Genomic DNA, 18,995 nt, shown 5'->3' with positions numbered 1-18,995 from the left:
GCAGGGCTGAATTAGCCATGCTGTATGGGAGTCCCAAGCTCCAGTACATGCTGTCGTAATGTTCTTTAGCGTGCATAATATTGTAGTAGTCGTGGAATCACAGAGATGGTATGCAGAATGGTTTGCCCCAGTGTCGCATCTCCTGCAGATTGTTTATCTATGCAGTAGTGGGTCGTGAAGGTATGCAGCGAAGACCAAGTGGCTGCCTTACATATGTCCACTGGTTGAACGTTATGTAGATGCGCCACAGCCCTCAGTTGATGGGCTCTTGGCAGCGAAGGAAGTGCACTTCCCTTCTTGGAATAGCAAAACTGGATGCATTGTACAATCCAACTGGAGATAGTGCGCTTTGCTACCGGCAATCCGGGAGCATTCAGGATGAACGATACGAACAGTTGAGATGTCCTATTGGGAGAATGTGTTCTTCTCTTATAGTATGCTAATGCTCTTTTACAATCCAAGGTGTGTAACAAGCGCTCCCTATCATTCGAGTGAGGTTTTGGGAAAAATATAGGCAAGTCTATGGTTTGATTGAGATGGAACGTGGAAATTATCTTTGGAAGGAACAATGGGTGAGTCCGTAGGACAACTTTGTCATGATGAAACTGTAAATACGGTTCGTAATAAACTAGTGCCTGTAACTCACTAACCCTGCGTGCTGAGGTTATGGCTACCAAAAACACCACCTTCCAGGTGAGATATTTCATGTGTACAGATTCCATGGGTTCGAATGGAGGGTAGCATGAGTTGTTCAAGAAGCACATTAAGATTCCATGGTACCGGTGGTTTAGACACCGGTGGGCGTAAGTGCAGAAGACCCTTGAGGAATCTAGATAGTAACGGGTGTTCTGCCACCGAGTGGTTATTGAGAGGCCTATGATGATATGTTGCAATCGCACTGAGATGCACTCGGATAGAAGAAGTTGCCAACCCTGACTCAGAGAGAGAATGCAGATAATCTAGTAAGAATGCTGGCAAACAGTCTATAGGTGAAATACCTCTTTCGTTACACCCAGTTGGGCGTAGCGTTTCCATTTGAAGGAGTAACTTCTTCTAGTGGACGGCTTTCTAGACTCGAGAAGAATTATTTTGAACCGTGTGTGAAACCCCTTGTTCGGTTAATAATGCCCGCTCAACCTCGACGCAGTCAGATGGAGGGAGGAGAGGAGCGGGTGAATGAGAAAGCCATCGTCCTGGAGGAGAAGGTCTGGGCGGTCTGGGAAGCAGATTGGGGTTGCCACTGAGAGACGCAAGAGATAGCTGTACCATGGTTGCCGAGGCCAAGCCAGCGCAATGAGTATGAGCTGACTGCTGTCTGCGATGCATTTTTGTATCGTCTTCGTTATTAATGGAATTGGCGGAAAAGCGTATAGAAGAGTTGACGACCTAGGAAGTAGGAACGCGTCCTGAGCTAACCGGGACGGGCTGGGTCGGGTGGAACAGAACTGTGGAAGTTGGGGGTTTGCTTCCGTGACAAAGAGGTCTATGGTCGGCGTTCCCCAACTGTTGAAGATAGTCTGCAGTACTTCGGGATTCATTCTCCACTCGTGCGGGTGAAAGATGAGGTTTAATCTGTCCGCTCTGGTGTTTGCTATACCCGGCAGATAAGTGGCTTGAAGGTGAATGGACTGTCTGTGAGCGTGAGAGAAAATCTGCAGAGCCTCCCTGCAGAGGGGCCATGAACCGGACCCGCCTTATTTGTTTATGTAGAACATGGCGACTTGGTTGTCCATGTAAATCATCACCCTTCGACCGCGTAGATAGTCCTGGAAGGTGAGCAGGGCATTGCGTATTGCCCTGAGTTCCAATAGGTTTATCTGCAACACTTGTTCGGCTGGCGACCAAAGGCCTTGTGTCTCCAGGAGGTCTAGATGAGCCCCCCATCCCTTCCGCGAGGCGTCTGTTGTGAGGACTGCATTGTGTGGAGGGGGGTTGAACGGGGCTCCCTTGTTCAGAGTTGGCACCCGGAGCCACCAGTCAACGTCCCGTCGCATCTGGTTGGTTAATTGTATTCGTGTGTGTAATGGTTGAGAGTGTTGTGACCATTGTCGTTTAGACCCCACTGCAGGAGTCGCATGTGGAGTCTTGTGTTTGGGACAGTGAAGTTCACAGCTGCCATGTGTCCCAGAACTCTCAGTATGGTTCGGGCTGTGGTAGAGCGTGCTCTCTGTAGGGATTGGAGCAAAGAGCACATTTTTATTTTCCTGTCTTCTGGTAGGAACGCCCTGGCTTGAACTGTGTCAAGTCGGGCTCCTATGAATTGTAGAATCTGCGAGGGTTGTAACTCGGATTTTGGATAATTGATGATCAACCCCAGTCGTTGCAAGCAGGCTATTGCTGTGCTGAGTTGCGATTTCAGAAGGCTCAGATCAGACGCTACCAGTAGCCAGTAGTCAAGGTAAGGAAATATAGTTAGCCCCTGTAAGCGAAGATGGGCCACCACCACCACCATGCATTTGGTGAACACCCTGGGTGCTGCCGAAGTCCAAAAGGCAGGACCTTGTATTAGTAATGTTGATTGCGGTACTGGAAACATAGGTACTGCCAATAGGATTTGTGGATCGGAATGTGTGTGTACGCATCCTTGAGGTCTATAGAAGACATCCAATCCTTGGGTTGTAATAAGGGCAGGATGGACTTCAGGGACACCATCTTGAACTTTTCCCAAACTAGGCACTTGTTGAGCTCTCTGAGGTCCAGAATGGGCCGGCTGCCCCCTGATTTCTTTGGAATGAGGAAATATGGGGAGTAGAACCCCTGGCCCATTAACGCCGGAGGGATTGAGCGGATAGCTTTTGATGAAGAAGGATGGTTAACTCCTGGGCCAGCTGGGGTTGTACGGATTCCTCCTTTTGCAGGGGGAAGTGCGGAGTGATGGGTTTGGATAGGAAGTGTAACTGATATCCGTTTTTTACGATGTCGAGTACCCACTGATCGGTCGTGATGGCTTGCCATGCGGCAAAACAAGTGGTTATCCTGCCTGGGGGAGCTTCCGGTAAAAAAGGTGGTAGTGGTGAGTTCAAAAAGACTGTGCCGTCTTTGCTGGAACTGCCGTCTGCTGTGGTTGTTGCTGCCGCTGTGAACGAGGTTTGCCTCTCCTCTGCTGCGGTTGTGGAGGATTATTATTGGGTTGCCTGTGGTAGGGTAGGTAGGATTGCGGCCTGAAGTTTTGATAATTTCTATATGGTCTCCTGGAGAAAGGCTGTCTGCACGAGGAAGTGAAATATCTTTTAGCAGATGTTGGGGCTGCGAGTGACTGAACCGCTAGTGCCTGATCTTTTAGTTTACTAACCATATCATGCAGACGGTCCCCAAAGAGGTTATCGCCTGTGCATGGTAAATTAGCGAGTTTTTCATGGAGATCTTCTCTTATGGCACTAGCCTTGAGCCAGGCAAGACGTCTGGCTGCTATAGCCATGGCTGAAGCTCTCGAGGTGTTTTCAAAGCCTTCGTAAACCGCTCTCAGCATATGACGAGTGCACTCTTCCATGTTCGATATCAGGGACGGAATGTTCTCCCCTGATGCCGTGAACATGCCCTTGGTGGCTTATAGGCATTCGTACATATAATGTACCATATAGAAGTGATGGTGATGAATTCGTGCAGTAAGCATCGCGTTCTGATAGACGCGTTTCGCAAAGTCGTCCAAGCATTTATTGTCCTTCTCTGGGGGGGCGGATGAATGCGATTTTGCTTTTCGAGACCTTTGTAGTGCAGACTCTACCACTATGGATTCATGTGGTAGTTGAGGGACAGCGTACGTAGATGGTTTTTGTAGCTTGAATTTTAAATCGGTCTCTTCCTAGATACCGCTGGCAAAGCAAAGGGGGTGTCCCATGATTTTTGTAGGACTCCGTGCAGAACCGCGTGTGGTGGAAGAGCCGACTGTTCCCCCGGGGCGTCAAAAATCTTCAGCAACCTCAATGTCTCCGCTCTCGGCTCTGGCAATTTCTGTACATCCAGTTTTAGGATGTTTCCCATTTTAACAACGAACTTGGGATACGTGAGATCCTCTGGGGGGGAATATGGTTCCGCTGGCTGCTCTGGTGGATCAGATGGGTAACCCGTAGAAGATAGAGGTGAGGAGTGTATCGATATGGAATCTCTCTGAGGAGATGAAGAACAAATCGGAGATATTGGTGGAGAGTGGGATAGTATATCCCGTTGAGCGTGCTGTTGAGGAGTCTTTGCATTGTCTCCCGGGAACAAAGACTCCGGTGGTAGAGTATACGAGGATTGCAGGGTTTCAAAGAAGCCCGCTAAGGACTATGTCAGGTCCCAAAAGGCTTTTGAAGTATGAGGTGGCATTGGGGGGCGTTTCGCCAAGTGAGCAGGGTCATGAGTTAACTCTGAAGGAAGAGGATTAGGATCTTTCTCCTCATCTGATTGATCACTCCACTCCGTTCCGTGGTGACATGTGGATTGTACACTCCGTGATCTGCTAGGAGACAGGGATGACGAAATTGGTATTACTCCATGCGAAGTCGAATGAGAGCGATTAGATCTACTTCTATAATGGGAGGAGGATGAAGATGAAGATATCACCTTCCTGTGATGGGAGACATGATGCCGCTTTGAGTGACCATGGCCTCGAGTAGGGGAGGGCGATGAGTCAGAATAGTGACGATGTCTCTTCCTTCTAGAAGAAGCTCTGCTGTCTCGGGAATCCCTGTCCGAGCGTGCCTTTCTGTACGAATGGCTATCCGCTCGTGGAGACCTGTCTTGTGGCTTGTGCACATGCTTACTTCCCCTGTGTTTCGTCCGATATAGTCTGGTCACACTCCCTCCTCTGGGGGGGAGCTCGTGATGCCGGTGTAAGCTCCTGCGAGTCCTGTCCCGGCTGTTCCGCATGTACAGGTTTGTTTGGCGCCCCAAGCGGGGTTGTTGATGGAGATTTAGAGCGCGATGCGGTATTTGCGCCACTCGTCTTTAGTTTCACTTTTCGCTGCTCGGACCCCAAGGACCCCTGATTTGGATCGGACTTATGTTGCGGCGCCGTATGCATAGTCAACGGCTCCGATTGTGTGGGCCCCGACGTTGATTCTGACCTCTTCAGCCCCGATTCCGATGTCTTCGGCGCCGGGTGTGATTTCTTCGGCGCCGATCTTGCCTTCGGCGCAGACTGTGTTCTCGGCGCCGACTGTGAGGTCTTCGGCGCCGACTGTGAGGTCTTCGGCGCCGACTCCGATCCCTTCGGCGACGTCTTTGATATTTTCCGTGCCGGCTCTGTGCCTTTATTCGGCTTCGACTGCGGCCTCAGCTCCATGGCCTGTGGCATCGGCTGTTGCGATAGCATCAAGGCCCGCACTGGATTGTCGTTAAGTGGCATTCGGGAATGGGGCTCAGACAATTTGAAAGGCCTCTGTTTCCCGGCATCGAGTCCCTGGGACTGAAGACCAGGTCCCTGGTCTGTGCTATCTTTGGGTTTCCTCTTTGTATCTTGTACCTTCGGGGATTGAGGGTCCCAAGAAGCCGCTCTTTTATTGGAGGCCGATGGTCTTGATTTTGGCCCCGGGGAAGAATGGGTCGTGGACGCCTTGTCTTCCAAAGAGAGCTCCAGCCAGCGATAACTCCTGTGCCGACGAGCTCTCAGGGACATCCTGTCACAATGCTCACAGTCGGATTGTATGTGGTCGCGCCCCAGGCAGCGGTAGCAGCGATCATGCCCGGTGACGGACATGATCTTACCGCAAGGGCACGGTTTAAAACCAGACTGCTTCTTTGACATTTTAACAAAAAATATATTTTCTTCTGAGGAGAAGAAGGGCTCCGCGTGCGCTCCCGCGCATGGAAAAGAACAGACTGAGGAGAACCGTTGACTCCTGCGCGGGAACCCACGCGCAGCCGCAGAGGATCAAAAAGATCTACACTCTGCTATGAAGCTCCGCCTCCCAGGCCCTGATTGACAGTTCCCATACAGCATGGCTAATTCAGCCCTGCTATCGACGGGAAAAACTAGAAAACCTAATCTCCTGCACTGGGGACCGCAGAGTCCCCTGCTCACATCTGCTGGAGTCAGAAGAATACTGAAGATTGAGGGAAGGGGAGGGGCTTATATAGTGCCCCCTCTCGAGTTTTTATTCTGACTCCATCGGCTGGACGGGGAACATAACCCACCGTCTGGACTGATCCTGGTACGTACAGGGAATTGCTTTTTTGTTTGTTTAAAATTCTTTACAATCTGCTGTCCTGCTTGTTTCTTGGCTAAGATTCCTTGCTTTCACTTCAGTGGTTCTAGATCCCTACTTTGGGAAACTCTGGCACAAACACATCTCCCATAAATCATCTATATTAAACTTCACCTAGCCCAGTGATGGCAAACTCCAGTCCTCGAGTGCCACAAACAGGCCAGGTTTTCAGGCTACCCACAATGAATATGCATGAGATAGATTTGCATACAATGGCAGCAGTGCATGCAAATTTCTCTCATGCATATTCATTGTAGATATCCTGAAAACCTGGCCTGTTTGTGGCACTCGAGGACTGGAGTTCGCCATCACTGACCTAGCCCATTCCCCTGTGATGCTCAGTTCCACATCCTCTGGCAACAAATTCCAGAGTTTAATTGTGCGTTGAGTAAAAAAGAACTTTCTCCGATTAGTTTTAAATGTGCCCCATGCTAACTTCATGGAGTGCCCCCTAGTCTTTCTACTAGGGGGCACTCCATGAAGTTAGCATGGGGCACATTTAAAACTAATCGGAGAAAGTTCTTTTTTACTCAACGCACAATTAAACTCTGGAATTTGTTGCCAGAGGATGTGGTTAGTGCAGTTAGTATAGCTCTGTTTAAAAAAGGATTGGATAAGTTCTTGGAGGAGAAGTCCATTACCTGCTATTAAGTTCACTTAGAGAATAGCCACTGCCATTAGCAAAAGTAACATGGAACAGACTTAGTTTTTGGGTACTTGCCAGGTTCTTATGGCCTGGATTGGCCACTGTTGGAAACAGGATGCTGGGCTTGATGGACCCTTGGTCTGACCCAGTATGGCATTTTCTTATGTTCTTAAAGCTGATGCATTTACTAACCTCACAGTAATATAATATACCATACATCATAAGACAGTACCTTAAATCGGATGAACTTTTTCTTCCAGGAATGGAGACCAGAGAGATAAATCTGCCTGAGAGCTTCATGACTGAGACGCAAGTCAATGCCATCAGGAGTGACAGTAAATTGGAAGGCAACTGCCTGATGGGCTTCCGCCATTAATGCTGAAATGGACAAACACAGGAGGTAAAAGTCTTCATTGGATATAAAAAGGGAAGGGTGGAGGGCAAACAACACAGAGATCAATATTCAGCAGTACAGCAAGCAGACAAATTGTCACAGATATTCAGGGGAGCACTGATGATTTAGGAACTCTGCTGAATATAGTCTTAGCCAGATAAACTTACCTTTCTCCATTTGGAAAATGGACCATTTAGTTCTACCCTTACTTTCCTTTCTTTTAACCAGTTACTTCCTAGTTCTTGGCAAAAAGGATTAGATGTAAACCTGTGAAGGCAGTCAAGCTTGTATAACTGACAACTGGGACATTTTCTTAGTGAAGAAGAACAAGCATAAGCAATGACCAAAGCTAGAGTAATGTAGGAAATGGCACATGGGCAGACTGCATAGACCAAATAGTTCTTATTTGCCAACATCCACTATGTTATTATGTGCTCCATATTCAAAAGGTTTGATCATACCAGAGAACAGTCTAAAGTTATCTGGATAAATAGTGGAATACCACAGGGGTCTGTACTAGAACCTGTGCTGTGCAAACATATTCATAACTGATCTGGAAAAGAGAACAAGAGAGATGATCAAATTTACAGATGACAAAAAATTCAAAATTATTAAAAACAGCAGGAAATTGCAAGGTACCGCAGAGAGACCTTATAAGTCCAAGAGACTGGGCAACTTGATAGCAGTATAGGATAGCCAAGCGATTCTTTATAGACTGAAGGCAGGATCCACACTGACTCCAGCCTTCTTCATGCAACTTCAACTTTATTATATATCTTAGCACACAAACAATCAATAGTAGACTTGGTTTTTCGGTACTTGCCAGGTTCTTATGGCCTGGATTGGCCACTGTTGGAAACAGGATGCTGGGCTTGATGGACCCTTGGTCTGACCCAGTATGGCATGTTCTTATGTTCTTAGACTGCCTCTTTCTAGCAGTGTACCCAAGAGAGGGTTCAGGAGCTCCTTCTGCAGGAGACATGGGGTCCCATGTTCCTAGCTGGGCTTTGCAGCTTATCCTGCCCAGCAGGATCTCGCCCACAGAACACTCACCCTCTATGGGAATTAGGGTGGACCAGGGCTCTAGTCTGGTCCTGCACAGGTTAAGGAGGAAGAGAAAGGCCACTCCCTTACATACTCTCACTCTCAGCTTGGATTAGTGGGCCAAGCATTTTCACTTCTTCTGGATCACATCCAGGAAAGTGCTCCATTCCTCACTCTTCTTCTGACTACCCAGCAGCTAGGCTTGGGGTCAAGTTTACCCCACATATTAGGGATATCCCAGATAGCACTATCACTACCTCCCCACTGTGCCCTTTGCCCAGTGTGCATCCCCAGTCCTTTAATTGAGACCCCTGATGACTCTAGGTTCCATTCCTTTCCCAGCAGACTCCTTGGACTTCATGTGAGTAGTCCTGTGGTAATTTCTCTTGAACTTGTTGTGAGCACTCTTCAATCTTCTCTTAGATGTCTTGGGACTCATTTGAGCTGTCCATATCACTGCAGTCTGGTCATTCCACAGCACTGCTTTCTGGAACTTCTGCAGTGCCTCTCCCTGGCTCTTCTGCAGCAACTCCCTTAGGCCTCTCTGCCACGCTCCTCTCTGGCTCCTCCATATTGTCTTCCATAGTCCAATCAGTACTGCATCAGCAGGTCGTTCTTACTGTCCCCTTCTGGACAGTCTGTGTTGCCTCTTTCAGGGCAGGCCTTGAAGCTCCACCACGAACTTTCTGGCATTTCATACTCAGTCACTGCAGGTTCTTCCACCTTGCATTCCTCCTGCTCTTACTACTCAGGGACTGTTCTGGCTTCAGCACATTTGCTGCCTTCAGGTATCTCTAAAGTGATGCCTCTCTGATGGGAAGAGATGGAGTTATATGACTCACTTTGTTGCTGTGCTCCCTTTGCTTTCAAATGTACTGTGTCCTATCCTTGTTTTACTCTTATCTAGTTTGGATTTAGGAGCACTTCTTTTGCTTCCCAGTCCTTCCAGCAATGACCCAAGATGTCTGGTTTTTCAGGGCACCTTCCAGGAGGCTCTCAATCAATGTTTCATATTTAATTCAGACATGCATTTCCTCAGCTGATGTCTTATGCTTAGTGCAGTGCTACAGCTTACTGCTGAAGGGCAACACCCTGTGTGCACATACTCTGGCAGCTTCACTTTTTGTAAGGACCTCACCCTGTTCAAACAGAGTCTCTGCACATTTTCTCTGTAGAAATGATAAAAGGGAAAAAACCCCAGCTTGTCCAGCCCTTACTTACTGAGTTCCCCTGACTCAAACAAGCAGAGCTTCTCTTCTTACTTGCTATAACTCTAAACCTATTCTTTCCTATAAGCCCCCCAAAACACTCTGTTTAAAGAAAAAGAATAAATTTTCTGTGTTCTTCTCTGAGCCAGAGAGCATCAATGCTCTGCAGCGTTAGCAGCAATTTATTTCTGCCCAAACTCCCTTCTTTAGGCAGGGCAGACACAATCAGCATTTCTCTTTCTGTTCTCTTGGAGATGTGGGTTTTTCTCTGTACCAAGAACAGAAAAAAAATCTCACTTCTTACACCATATGTAGGATAGCCAAGTAATTCATAGGTTGGAGGCAGGAACAGTGCTGACTTCAGCCTTTTTCATGCAACTTCATTATAATACTCTGCACACAATCAATAGTAGACTGCCTACCTTCTAGCAGTGTACCCAAAACTAGCTTACCAGAGAGGGTTCAGGAGTTCCTTCTCCAGAATACGGAGGGTCCCCTGTTCCTAGATGGGCTCTACTTCTTATCCTGCCCAGCAGGATCCCACCCAGAGTACTCTCCCTCTAGGTGCACCAGGTCTCTACCTGGTCCCACAGAGATTAAGGAAGGGGAGTAGGGCCACTCCCTTACAGGCAGATGAAAGACAGATGAAATGTAATGTGGAAAAGTAACACATGATGCACACAGCAAAAAAATGATTCCAACTTTATGTACACAATGCTGGAGTCACCACCCAGGAAAAGGACCTTGGAGTTCTTCTGGACAACACATTGAAATCCTTGTCTCAGTGCACAGCACTGGTTCAAAAAGCAAATAGAATGTTAGGAATAATACAAAAAGGAATGGAAATTAAAATGGAAATCATCATAATGACTTTGTATCGAACAATGGTGCCATTACATCTTGAGATCGCAGAACTAGAAAAGATGTAGAGGGAAATGATGAAAATGATAAAGGCAATGGAACAGCTCTTCACTGGTAAAAGAATATTCAGGCTATTATTAAATAAGTAGATTTAGGGAACAACTACTATTTTTTGCTGCATGACAGTAGCATTGGATTTTGCCAGGCTCTTGTGGCCTGGACTGGCTACTGTTGGAAACAGTGTGTGATGGACTATCTGTCTGTCCCAGTATGGCAATTCTTATGTTCTTATGGGTTAGGGTCTTCAGCTTGGAAAAGAGACCCTGAAAATGGACATGATAGTTTATAAAAACTACGAATGGGGTGAAAAGGTAAATAAAGGATGTTTCTACTCTTTAAAAAAAATACTAAACCAAAGGGATACTCAATGAAACTAACAACCAGCAGATTAAAACAAATAGTGCTAAGTATTTTTCAGTCAGCACACAGTTAAAACCAAGAGTTAAGAGAAAAAGATAAGTATGAGAGAAAAAAATGTGTGAAGCTTGCTGGGCAGACTAGATGGGCCATTTGGTCTTCTTCTGCCGTCATTTCTATGTTTCTATAAGTTAAGCTATGAAATCTGTTGACAGAGGACATAGTCAAGGTAACTAGTACAGCAGAATTTAAAAAAAGATGTGGACAAGTTCTAAAGGACAAGTCTATAACACATTATTAGCCAAGAAGCCTAAAGAAAGCTACTGCTATCCCTGGAACAGGAATTAGATCTACTTTATGGAATCTTCCAGGTATCTGTGACCTAGATTAGTAAGATAGTAATGATAGCAAAAAAGGACCAAATGGTCAATTAGTCTGCCCAGCAAGCTCAAGATAATACCTGTCACTCTGTGAGGCCACGCCATGCAGTTATAAATAACCCATAGAAATTTCTGCTAGCAACACTTTTTACTAGGTGATGAACTCTCTTGAAAATTCAGACAGTGCTGCTTGACATGTTTTGCTTATGGACTTGGCTGTAGAAGCAGTCCTGTGCTTTTGGGACCCTCTTGGTAGCCACTTTCAGTCAGAATACTGAGCTTGATGGGACTTGGTCTGACCCTGCATGGCATTTCTTATGTTCTAGGGTGGTGGATGCCTGGAATGCCCTTCCGGAGGAAGTGGTGAAGTCTAAAACTGTGAAGGACTTCAAAGGGGCGTGGGATAAACACTGTGGATCCATCAAGTCTAGTGGGCGTAAATAAAGAGGCAGCAAAACACTGCACGGAGCAGCAGTAGCCACAGAAGCATTCACGGAGCGGGATGCCAGTGGCAGTGGTTGGTGTTCCGCCTTCACGGAGGGCTGCCATCTCCAAAAAAAAAAAACAAAACAAGAAACAAACAAACAAAGCAGGGGTGGGTAAGAGTATGGGGCAGGGGTGTGGCCTGCTTGTTGCGGCGGTTGCTACCCCTGATTGAGCTGGATTTTCACTGGGATGCGGATACGGCGCTGCTCTCTGCATGGTGGAGGGGTGGAAGGGAGTTGGGGCCGGAGGGTGCTGGAAACCAATAGTGATGGGTGGGAGGGAGAAAAAGGGTGGGAAAAAAAATAAATGAATGAACTGCGTGGCTTGCTGGGCAGACTGGATGGGCCGTTTGGTCTTCTTCTGCCGTCATTTCTATGTTTCTGTAAAGTTTTATTGATTCCAGACAGCAGGAAATCGATAATATACAAGGACAATCCACCACTTTAGGTAGTTAGAGGCTTGCAAGAGTGATGACTATTCCAGTGGTAAGCAACTCCATCCTTGAGTGCTGCAAAGAGGTCTGGTTTCAGGATATCCACAATGAACATGCATGAGGTATATTCACATGCACTGCTTTACACTATGTGCAAATACATCTCATGCATGCTCACTGTGGCTATATCCATATAACCAAAAACCTGTTTGTGGTATTCAATGACCAAAGTTGCCTACCCCTGCTCTATTCCCTCAAATGTCTTATGAAAAAGAGGATCCAGTCAAGAGATTTTTTAAAGACTGCAACCCCACCTCCCCATTTATTGCTTCTAGGGATATGAAGGAAGGAGTAACACTGAGGGCAGATTTGAAGAAACCAAGGAGTACCTGCATTCTGAGCTAATGTCTCTATTACACATATAGATATTTTTTTTTAATTATTTCTGTATATATACACACACACACACACACATATACTGGGTCAGACCAAGGGTCCATCAAGCCCAGCATCCTGTTTCCAACAGAGGCCAAACCAGGCCACAAGAACCTGGCAATTACCCAAACACTAAGAACATCCCATGCTACTGATGCAATTAATAGCAGTAGCTATTCCCTAAGTAAACTTGATTAATAGCCGTTAATGGACTTCTCCAAGAACTTATCCAAACCTTTTTTGAACCCAGCTCACTAACTGCACTAACCACATCCTCTGGCAACAAATTCCAGAGCTTTATTGTGCGTTGAGTGAAAAGTTTCTTCGATTAGTCTTAAAATGTGTTACTTGCTAACTTCATAGAATGCCCCCTAGTCCTTCTATTATTCGAAAATGTAAATAACAGATTCACATCTACTCATTCAAGACCAGATTCACATCTACTCATCCTCTCCTCTCAGTGTTCCTTTCAGCCACCTTGCTGGTGGCTGAAAGGAATCAGTAAGTTTTTGCTTGGGATATTGTCGTTTTTAAAAGTATTGGGGCAAAGTTAACTATTTGGGAATATTATTTAGTGTGTTTGTGCCTTTAATAGTCAGAAAAAGTAGTGAATAAACAAGTTAGACTGAATTTTTAAATAGTCAGTCAATAAAGTAGCTAGTAAGCAGTAGATAGTGTGTTTATTTTTAAAAGTCTGCAGAACTGAGTGTTCTGCAGACTTTTAAAGAACTGAGTGTTTGTATTGAAAACACCCCCCCCCCCCCCCCCCCCAAAAAAAAAAACAAAAACCCCAAAAAGTAGCCAGAAGCTAGAAATAAGCTAGGAGCAGTGTATACCTAAGTAAAAAAGTTGAATAGTTCAGCTCAGTTACTCACCTTGGAAAGGTGTTAAGGTAGTGTGATTGGGTTTGAATAAGGACCAACATTTGTTAATCAAGAGAGCAGTGAGTCACTCTGGCTGACTAACTGAAGTTAGACTGTATTTCCCAACCCACCCATCCCTAGCTCATCCCTTAATTTATACGCAGGTGCCACTTTCACAAAAAAAAAAAAAAAAAAAACCCAACAAAAACTTTATTGAGAATTCGATCAGACCCCGGTAGGCCACTACCAGACACATAGTGAATTCACTAATACATTTAAAGGACGTTAGACACATTCCTACTCCCTTAGCAACCTAAAACTTCGCTAGGAACTGATCAAAACTGAGATGAAAGCAGCAGTCCAGCAGCAAGAGGGGAGCTTCCCAGTCTTTTGCATAGAGTGTCACATGTATGATTTTTTACCCACCGGTGAGAAGTTGTACATGTGCATGCGATGCAAAGAGCTCCTGGCTCTCAGAGAACGAGTCCGATCTCTGGAGGCTAGAGTGGCAGACCTGGAGGAGCTGAGGCAGACAGAGAGGTATATAGATGAGACCTTCAGGGACATAGTAGTCAAGTCCCAACTTCAGACTGGCAGCCCTGGTGCTGCCTTGGAAGAAGAAGGTCTCATGATGGGAGAGCACCAAGCAGGTGTAGCAGGAAAGGATCCTGTAGCAAGGACCTGCTCTCCAGGTGATGCATTATTCTTTCGCACTGAGGATATCTCCCCAAGGCCTACTGCCCAGGAGGGAAGGGTTAGGTCGGCCGTCATAGTTGGTGACTCGATTATTAGGAATGTAGATAGCTGGGTGGCTGGTGAGCGTGAGGATCGCCTGGTAACATGCCTACCTGGTGCGAAGGTGGCGGACCTCAAGTGTCACCTAGATAGGATGGGGAGGAGCCGCCTGTCGTGGTACATGTGGGCACCAACGACAAAGGAAAATGTGGGAGGGAGGTTCTGGAAGCCAAATTTATGCTCTTAGGTAGAAAGCTTAAATCCAGAACCTCCAGGGTAGCATTCGCTGAAATGGAGAGAGCTATCTTCAAAGGATACTAATGATGCATTAGAATTAGGGCATCCCGACAGTGAGGTTCCAATAATTAGAAAAGTAGTCCAAGTGCCTGTAACTAAAAACTCACCTGAGCTAAAAAATTCTAACTTATCCCTATCAATTAAAAAGCAGAATGAAAATACAAACAAAAAACAAACTTTGAAATGTTTGTATGCTAATGCCAGAAGTCTAAGAAGTAAGATGGGAGAATTAGAATGTATAGCAGTGAATGATAACATAGACTTAATTGGCATCTCAGAGACATGGTGGAAAGAGGATAACCAATGGGACAGTGCTATACCGGGGTACAAATTATATCGCAATGACAGAGAGGAGCAGTCGGGAGGAGGTGTGGCGCTTTATGTCCGGGATGGCATAGAGTCCAACAGGATAAACATCCTGCATGAGACTAAATACAAAATTGAATCTTTATGGGTAGAAATCCCTTGTGTATCAGGGAAGACTACAGTGATAGGGGTATACTACCGTCCACCTGGTCAAGATGGTGAGATGGACAGTGAAATGCTAAGAGAAATTAGGGAAGCTAACCAAATGGGTAGTGCAGTAATAATGGGAGACTTCAATGACCCCAATATAGACTGGGTAAATGTATCATCGGGTCACGCTAGAGAGATAACGTTCCTGGATGGAATAAATGATAGCTTTATGGAGCAATTGGTTCAGGAACAGACGAGAGAGGGGAGCAATTTTAGATCTAATTCTCAGTGGAGCACAGGACTTGGTGAGAGAGGTAAAGGTGGTGGGGCCGCTTGGCAATAGTGATCATAATATGATCAAATTTGATATAATGACTGGAAGAGGAACAGTGTGCAAATCCAAGGCTCTTGTGCTAAACTTTCAAAATGGAAACTGATAAAATGAGAAAAATTGTTAGAAAAAAACTTCAAGGAGTAGCTACAAAAGTAAAAAATGTCAAAGAGGCATGGTCATTGTTAAAAAATACCATTCTAGAAGCACAGTCTAAATATATTCTACACATTAAGAAAGGTGGAAAGAAGGCAAAACGATTACCGGCATGGTTAAAAGGAGAGGTGAAAGAAGCTATTTTAGGCAAAAGAACTTCATTCAAAAATTGGAAGAAGGATCCAACATTAGAAAATAGGATAAAGCATAAACATTGGCAAGTTAAATGTAAGACATTGATAAGACAGGCTAAGAGAGAATTTGAAAAGAAGTTGGCTGTAGAGGCAAACACTCAGTAAAAACTTTTTTTTTTTTTTTTTATTATATATTTATTCAACTTTTCATTTTTCATAAAGGATATTACACAGTTTGTAAACATAATATATCTTCTCTAGAATAGTCCTAAAAAGATTAGCATTAATACATTCTGTGAAAAACCTAAAAAACACACATCATTATTAGTAATTACAAAACCTGAATTAATAATATAGAGCAGTTATTTTCAAGAAATATTAACCTTATAGTAATATGAGCCAAAATTATCCTTAATTCCCCTATTATACAATAGTGGTCTACATGGTCTTCGGGGTCAAGTATCAAGGAACGCACGCAATTGTTCAGGTTGATTAAAAACATATCGCGTGTCTTGATGTGTTATAATACATTGGCAAGGAAAACGTAAAATGAATTTGTCACCACGCACTACGACTTTCTCCCTTAAAGTTAGAAATTCTTTTCTCCTTAACTGTGTATTATAAGCTACGTCAGGGAACACTCTAATTGGTTGACCATGAAAATTGGAGTTTTGATGCCTAAAATACAATCTAAGAATAGAGTCCCTCTGAGAAATGTCTGCAAAAGAGACAATTAAAGTAGCTCGAGAATTTATCTGCATATCAGAAGATTTTTCCAACAATTCTGATAAATTTATATCTTCACTCTGTTCTGGCAGATCTTTCATTTGTTTTTCTTTTTGAGTTATATAATATATCCTAGATATTATTGGGATTGTTAAATCTGTAAATTTTAGGATATTTTTTAAATAACTTTTAAACAATTCTTTAGGTGATAGTAAGTGAGTTTTTGGAAAATTCAAGATTCTCAAATTTACTCTCCGAATCTGATTTTCAAGTTGTTCTTATTTGTCAGAATGGATTTTCTCAGATTTGATTAAATTCAATTGTACTTTTCCTAATTCAGTAGTTTTAGTTCCCAAATTTTCTACTGCTCCATCCAATTTTTCAATTTTTGTTTGTAGCACTTTATTATTACTCAAAGTTTCTTGTACTAGGGAGGTCAGATCATTAATAGATTTTTGCATGGTGAATATCATTTTACCTAAAGCCTCCAATGTAAACTTAGTAGATGCAATTACAGGTTCATTAAACATCATTACTTCCTTATTCCCTCCTACCCCCTTCTCCTTAGCAAACATTTCCGTATTAAGTTCCCTCTCTTGGTTTTTTACGACCAAAAAATCAGATTTCAACTGGGGGGAGTATGTATTTCCTTCCCCCTTCTGAGTGGCCAGGGAAGAGACCAAGTTCAAATTTGATTCTTCAAAAACAAATTCTCCACCAACCTTTCCGGTTGGTGGTTCTGGTGTTGTTGGGGCACCAGGGCTCAAGGATGTCTCATATGCCAGGGAATTCAGTCCCTGCTCCTGGGCTAATATTCCAGCGGCATCATCACCTGGTGTTAATTCAAGGGCTCGCACAAAAAGATCTGAGATACGTGGCTGATTTTCATTAATAACTGGAGTAGAAATCACTATTTTCCCCTTCCTCTTGGTGTGTGGCATTACCAAGATAGGTTGGGGCCAACATTTAAAACATAAACCAGGTACCTTTAGTTGTTATGATCTTTTTGAAACATCATCACTTTAATCCAGGTTCCGTTGATTGCTGAACTAAATAAAGTCCTCATCGAACCCCGGTCGAATCCCGGCAAAGCCCAGCAAAGCCGCGCACCTCTTAGGCGCGCGTCTTGGCAGCGCGCCGACGGCAAGTGCGCCGTAAAGACGCTGTTGTTGTAGGCGTCTGGCAGGCTCCGCCCTCCGACGTCAGAGCCCGGAAGGAGAGCAGGAATTAGGCTGGGCAGCTGGGCAGCGTCCCCTCCGCTCAGGAAATAATGACAAGAGATAATTTCAGCAGATAGCAAATGTTGCTTACCTGATGTAACAGGTGTTCTCACAGGACAGCAGGATGTTAGTCCTCACAAATGGGTGACATCGAGGATGGAGCCCACCACGGAAAACTTCTGTCAAAGTTTAACAGAACTTTGACTGGCCCCTACTGGGCATGCCCAGCAAGGCACTGACCCTGCCGCCAGCAGGGGTCTCCCTTCAGTCTGATTTTCAAAGCTACAGGCAGTGCCTAGAAAGTAAAAATAAAACGAACCCAACACCGCGGGGTGGCGGGCGGGTTTCGTGAGGACTAACATCCTGCTGTCCTGTGAGAACACCTGTTACATCAGGTAAGCAACATTTGCTTTCTCACAGGACAAGCAGGATGGTTGTCCTCACAAATGGGTGAGTACCGAGCTGAGGATGTCCTGACTTGCACCAAATGCACCCAACGATGTGCAAGAGGCACAACAACTGGGGTGGAATTTGGGAAAGGGCATCCGCACCCTACTGGGAAGGTGGAAGGGTGTTGGTACATCATGTTGGAAAAAGGTTACGCAAGACAGATTGGCCGAAGATGGAGTCTTGTCTTCCAGCTTTGTCCAAACAATAGTGGGCTGCAAAGGTATGGAGAGAACTCCAGGTTGCAGCCTTACAGATGTCAGGAAGCGGCACCGATCGAAGGTGTGCCACTGAAGTCGCCATGGCCCTCACAGAGTGTGCTTTGACACGGTCTTGGAAAGGAATGCCAGCTTGCTGATAACAGAAGGAAATGCAGTCCGCCAACCAGGAGGAAAGAGCCTGCTTACCCACAGGTTGTCCTAACTTGTTAGGATGGAAGGAGACAAACAATTGAGTACTCTTTCTGTGAGCAACTGTACGGTCTAGATAAAACGCTAGAGCTCGTTTACAGTCTAGGGTATGCAGAGTCTGTTCCCCAGAGTTGGAATGGGGCCTGGGAAAAAAGATAGGTAGTATGATGGATTGATTGATATGAAATTCAGAAACTACCTTGGGTAAAAATTTAGGGTGAGTGCGGAGTACCGCCCTGTCCTGCAGGAGTTTAGTGTAAGGCGGATAGGTGACTAAGGCCTGTAACTCACTAACCCTGCGAGCTGAAGTAATAGCCAACAGGAATAATACTTTCCATGTGAGATACTTCAATTCACAGGAGTGCAGAGGTTCGAAAGGAGGTTTCATAAGACGACCAAGAACCAGATTAAGGTCCCAAGATGGGGCCGGAGGACGTAAGGGTGGCTTCAGATGGAGCAAGCCTTTAAGAAAGCGTGTCACCAGGGGTTGTACTGAAATAGGGACACCCTCTATACCTTTATGGAAGGCGGCTACCGCACTGACATGCATCCTAATGGAAGAGGTCTTTAGACCGGATTCTGATAGGTGCCATAAATAGTCCAAGAACTTAGAGATTGGACAGGAAAGGGGATCAAGGGACTGAGAAGTGCACCATGATGTGTACCTTTTCCATATGAGTAAGACTTTCTTGTGGAAGGCTTTCGTGAAGCTATCAGGACCCGAGAAA

General features: G+C 45.2%; 1 protein-coding gene across 1 annotated transcript in view; it reads right to left on the bottom strand.

The window, feature by feature from the left end:
- CPT1A (carnitine palmitoyltransferase 1A) overlaps window positions 1-18,995 on the bottom strand; it is a 939,552-nt gene that overhangs the window by 852,138 nt on the left and 68,419 nt on the right. The window contains 1 exon segment of the mRNA XM_029583120.1: window positions 7,067-7,212. Within this exon segment, the coding sequence (XP_029438980.1) occupies window positions 7,067-7,207 (141 nt within the window). The 5' untranslated portion in view covers window positions 7,208-7,212.

The sequence above is a fragment of the Rhinatrema bivittatum genome, chromosome 17, assembly GCF_901001135.1.
Source record: "Rhinatrema bivittatum chromosome 17, aRhiBiv1.1, whole genome shotgun sequence".
Classification (NCBI taxonomy): Eukaryota; Metazoa; Chordata; class Amphibia; order Gymnophiona; family Rhinatrematidae; genus Rhinatrema; species Rhinatrema bivittatum.
This window is presented reverse-complemented; position numbering and strand designations above follow the sequence as displayed.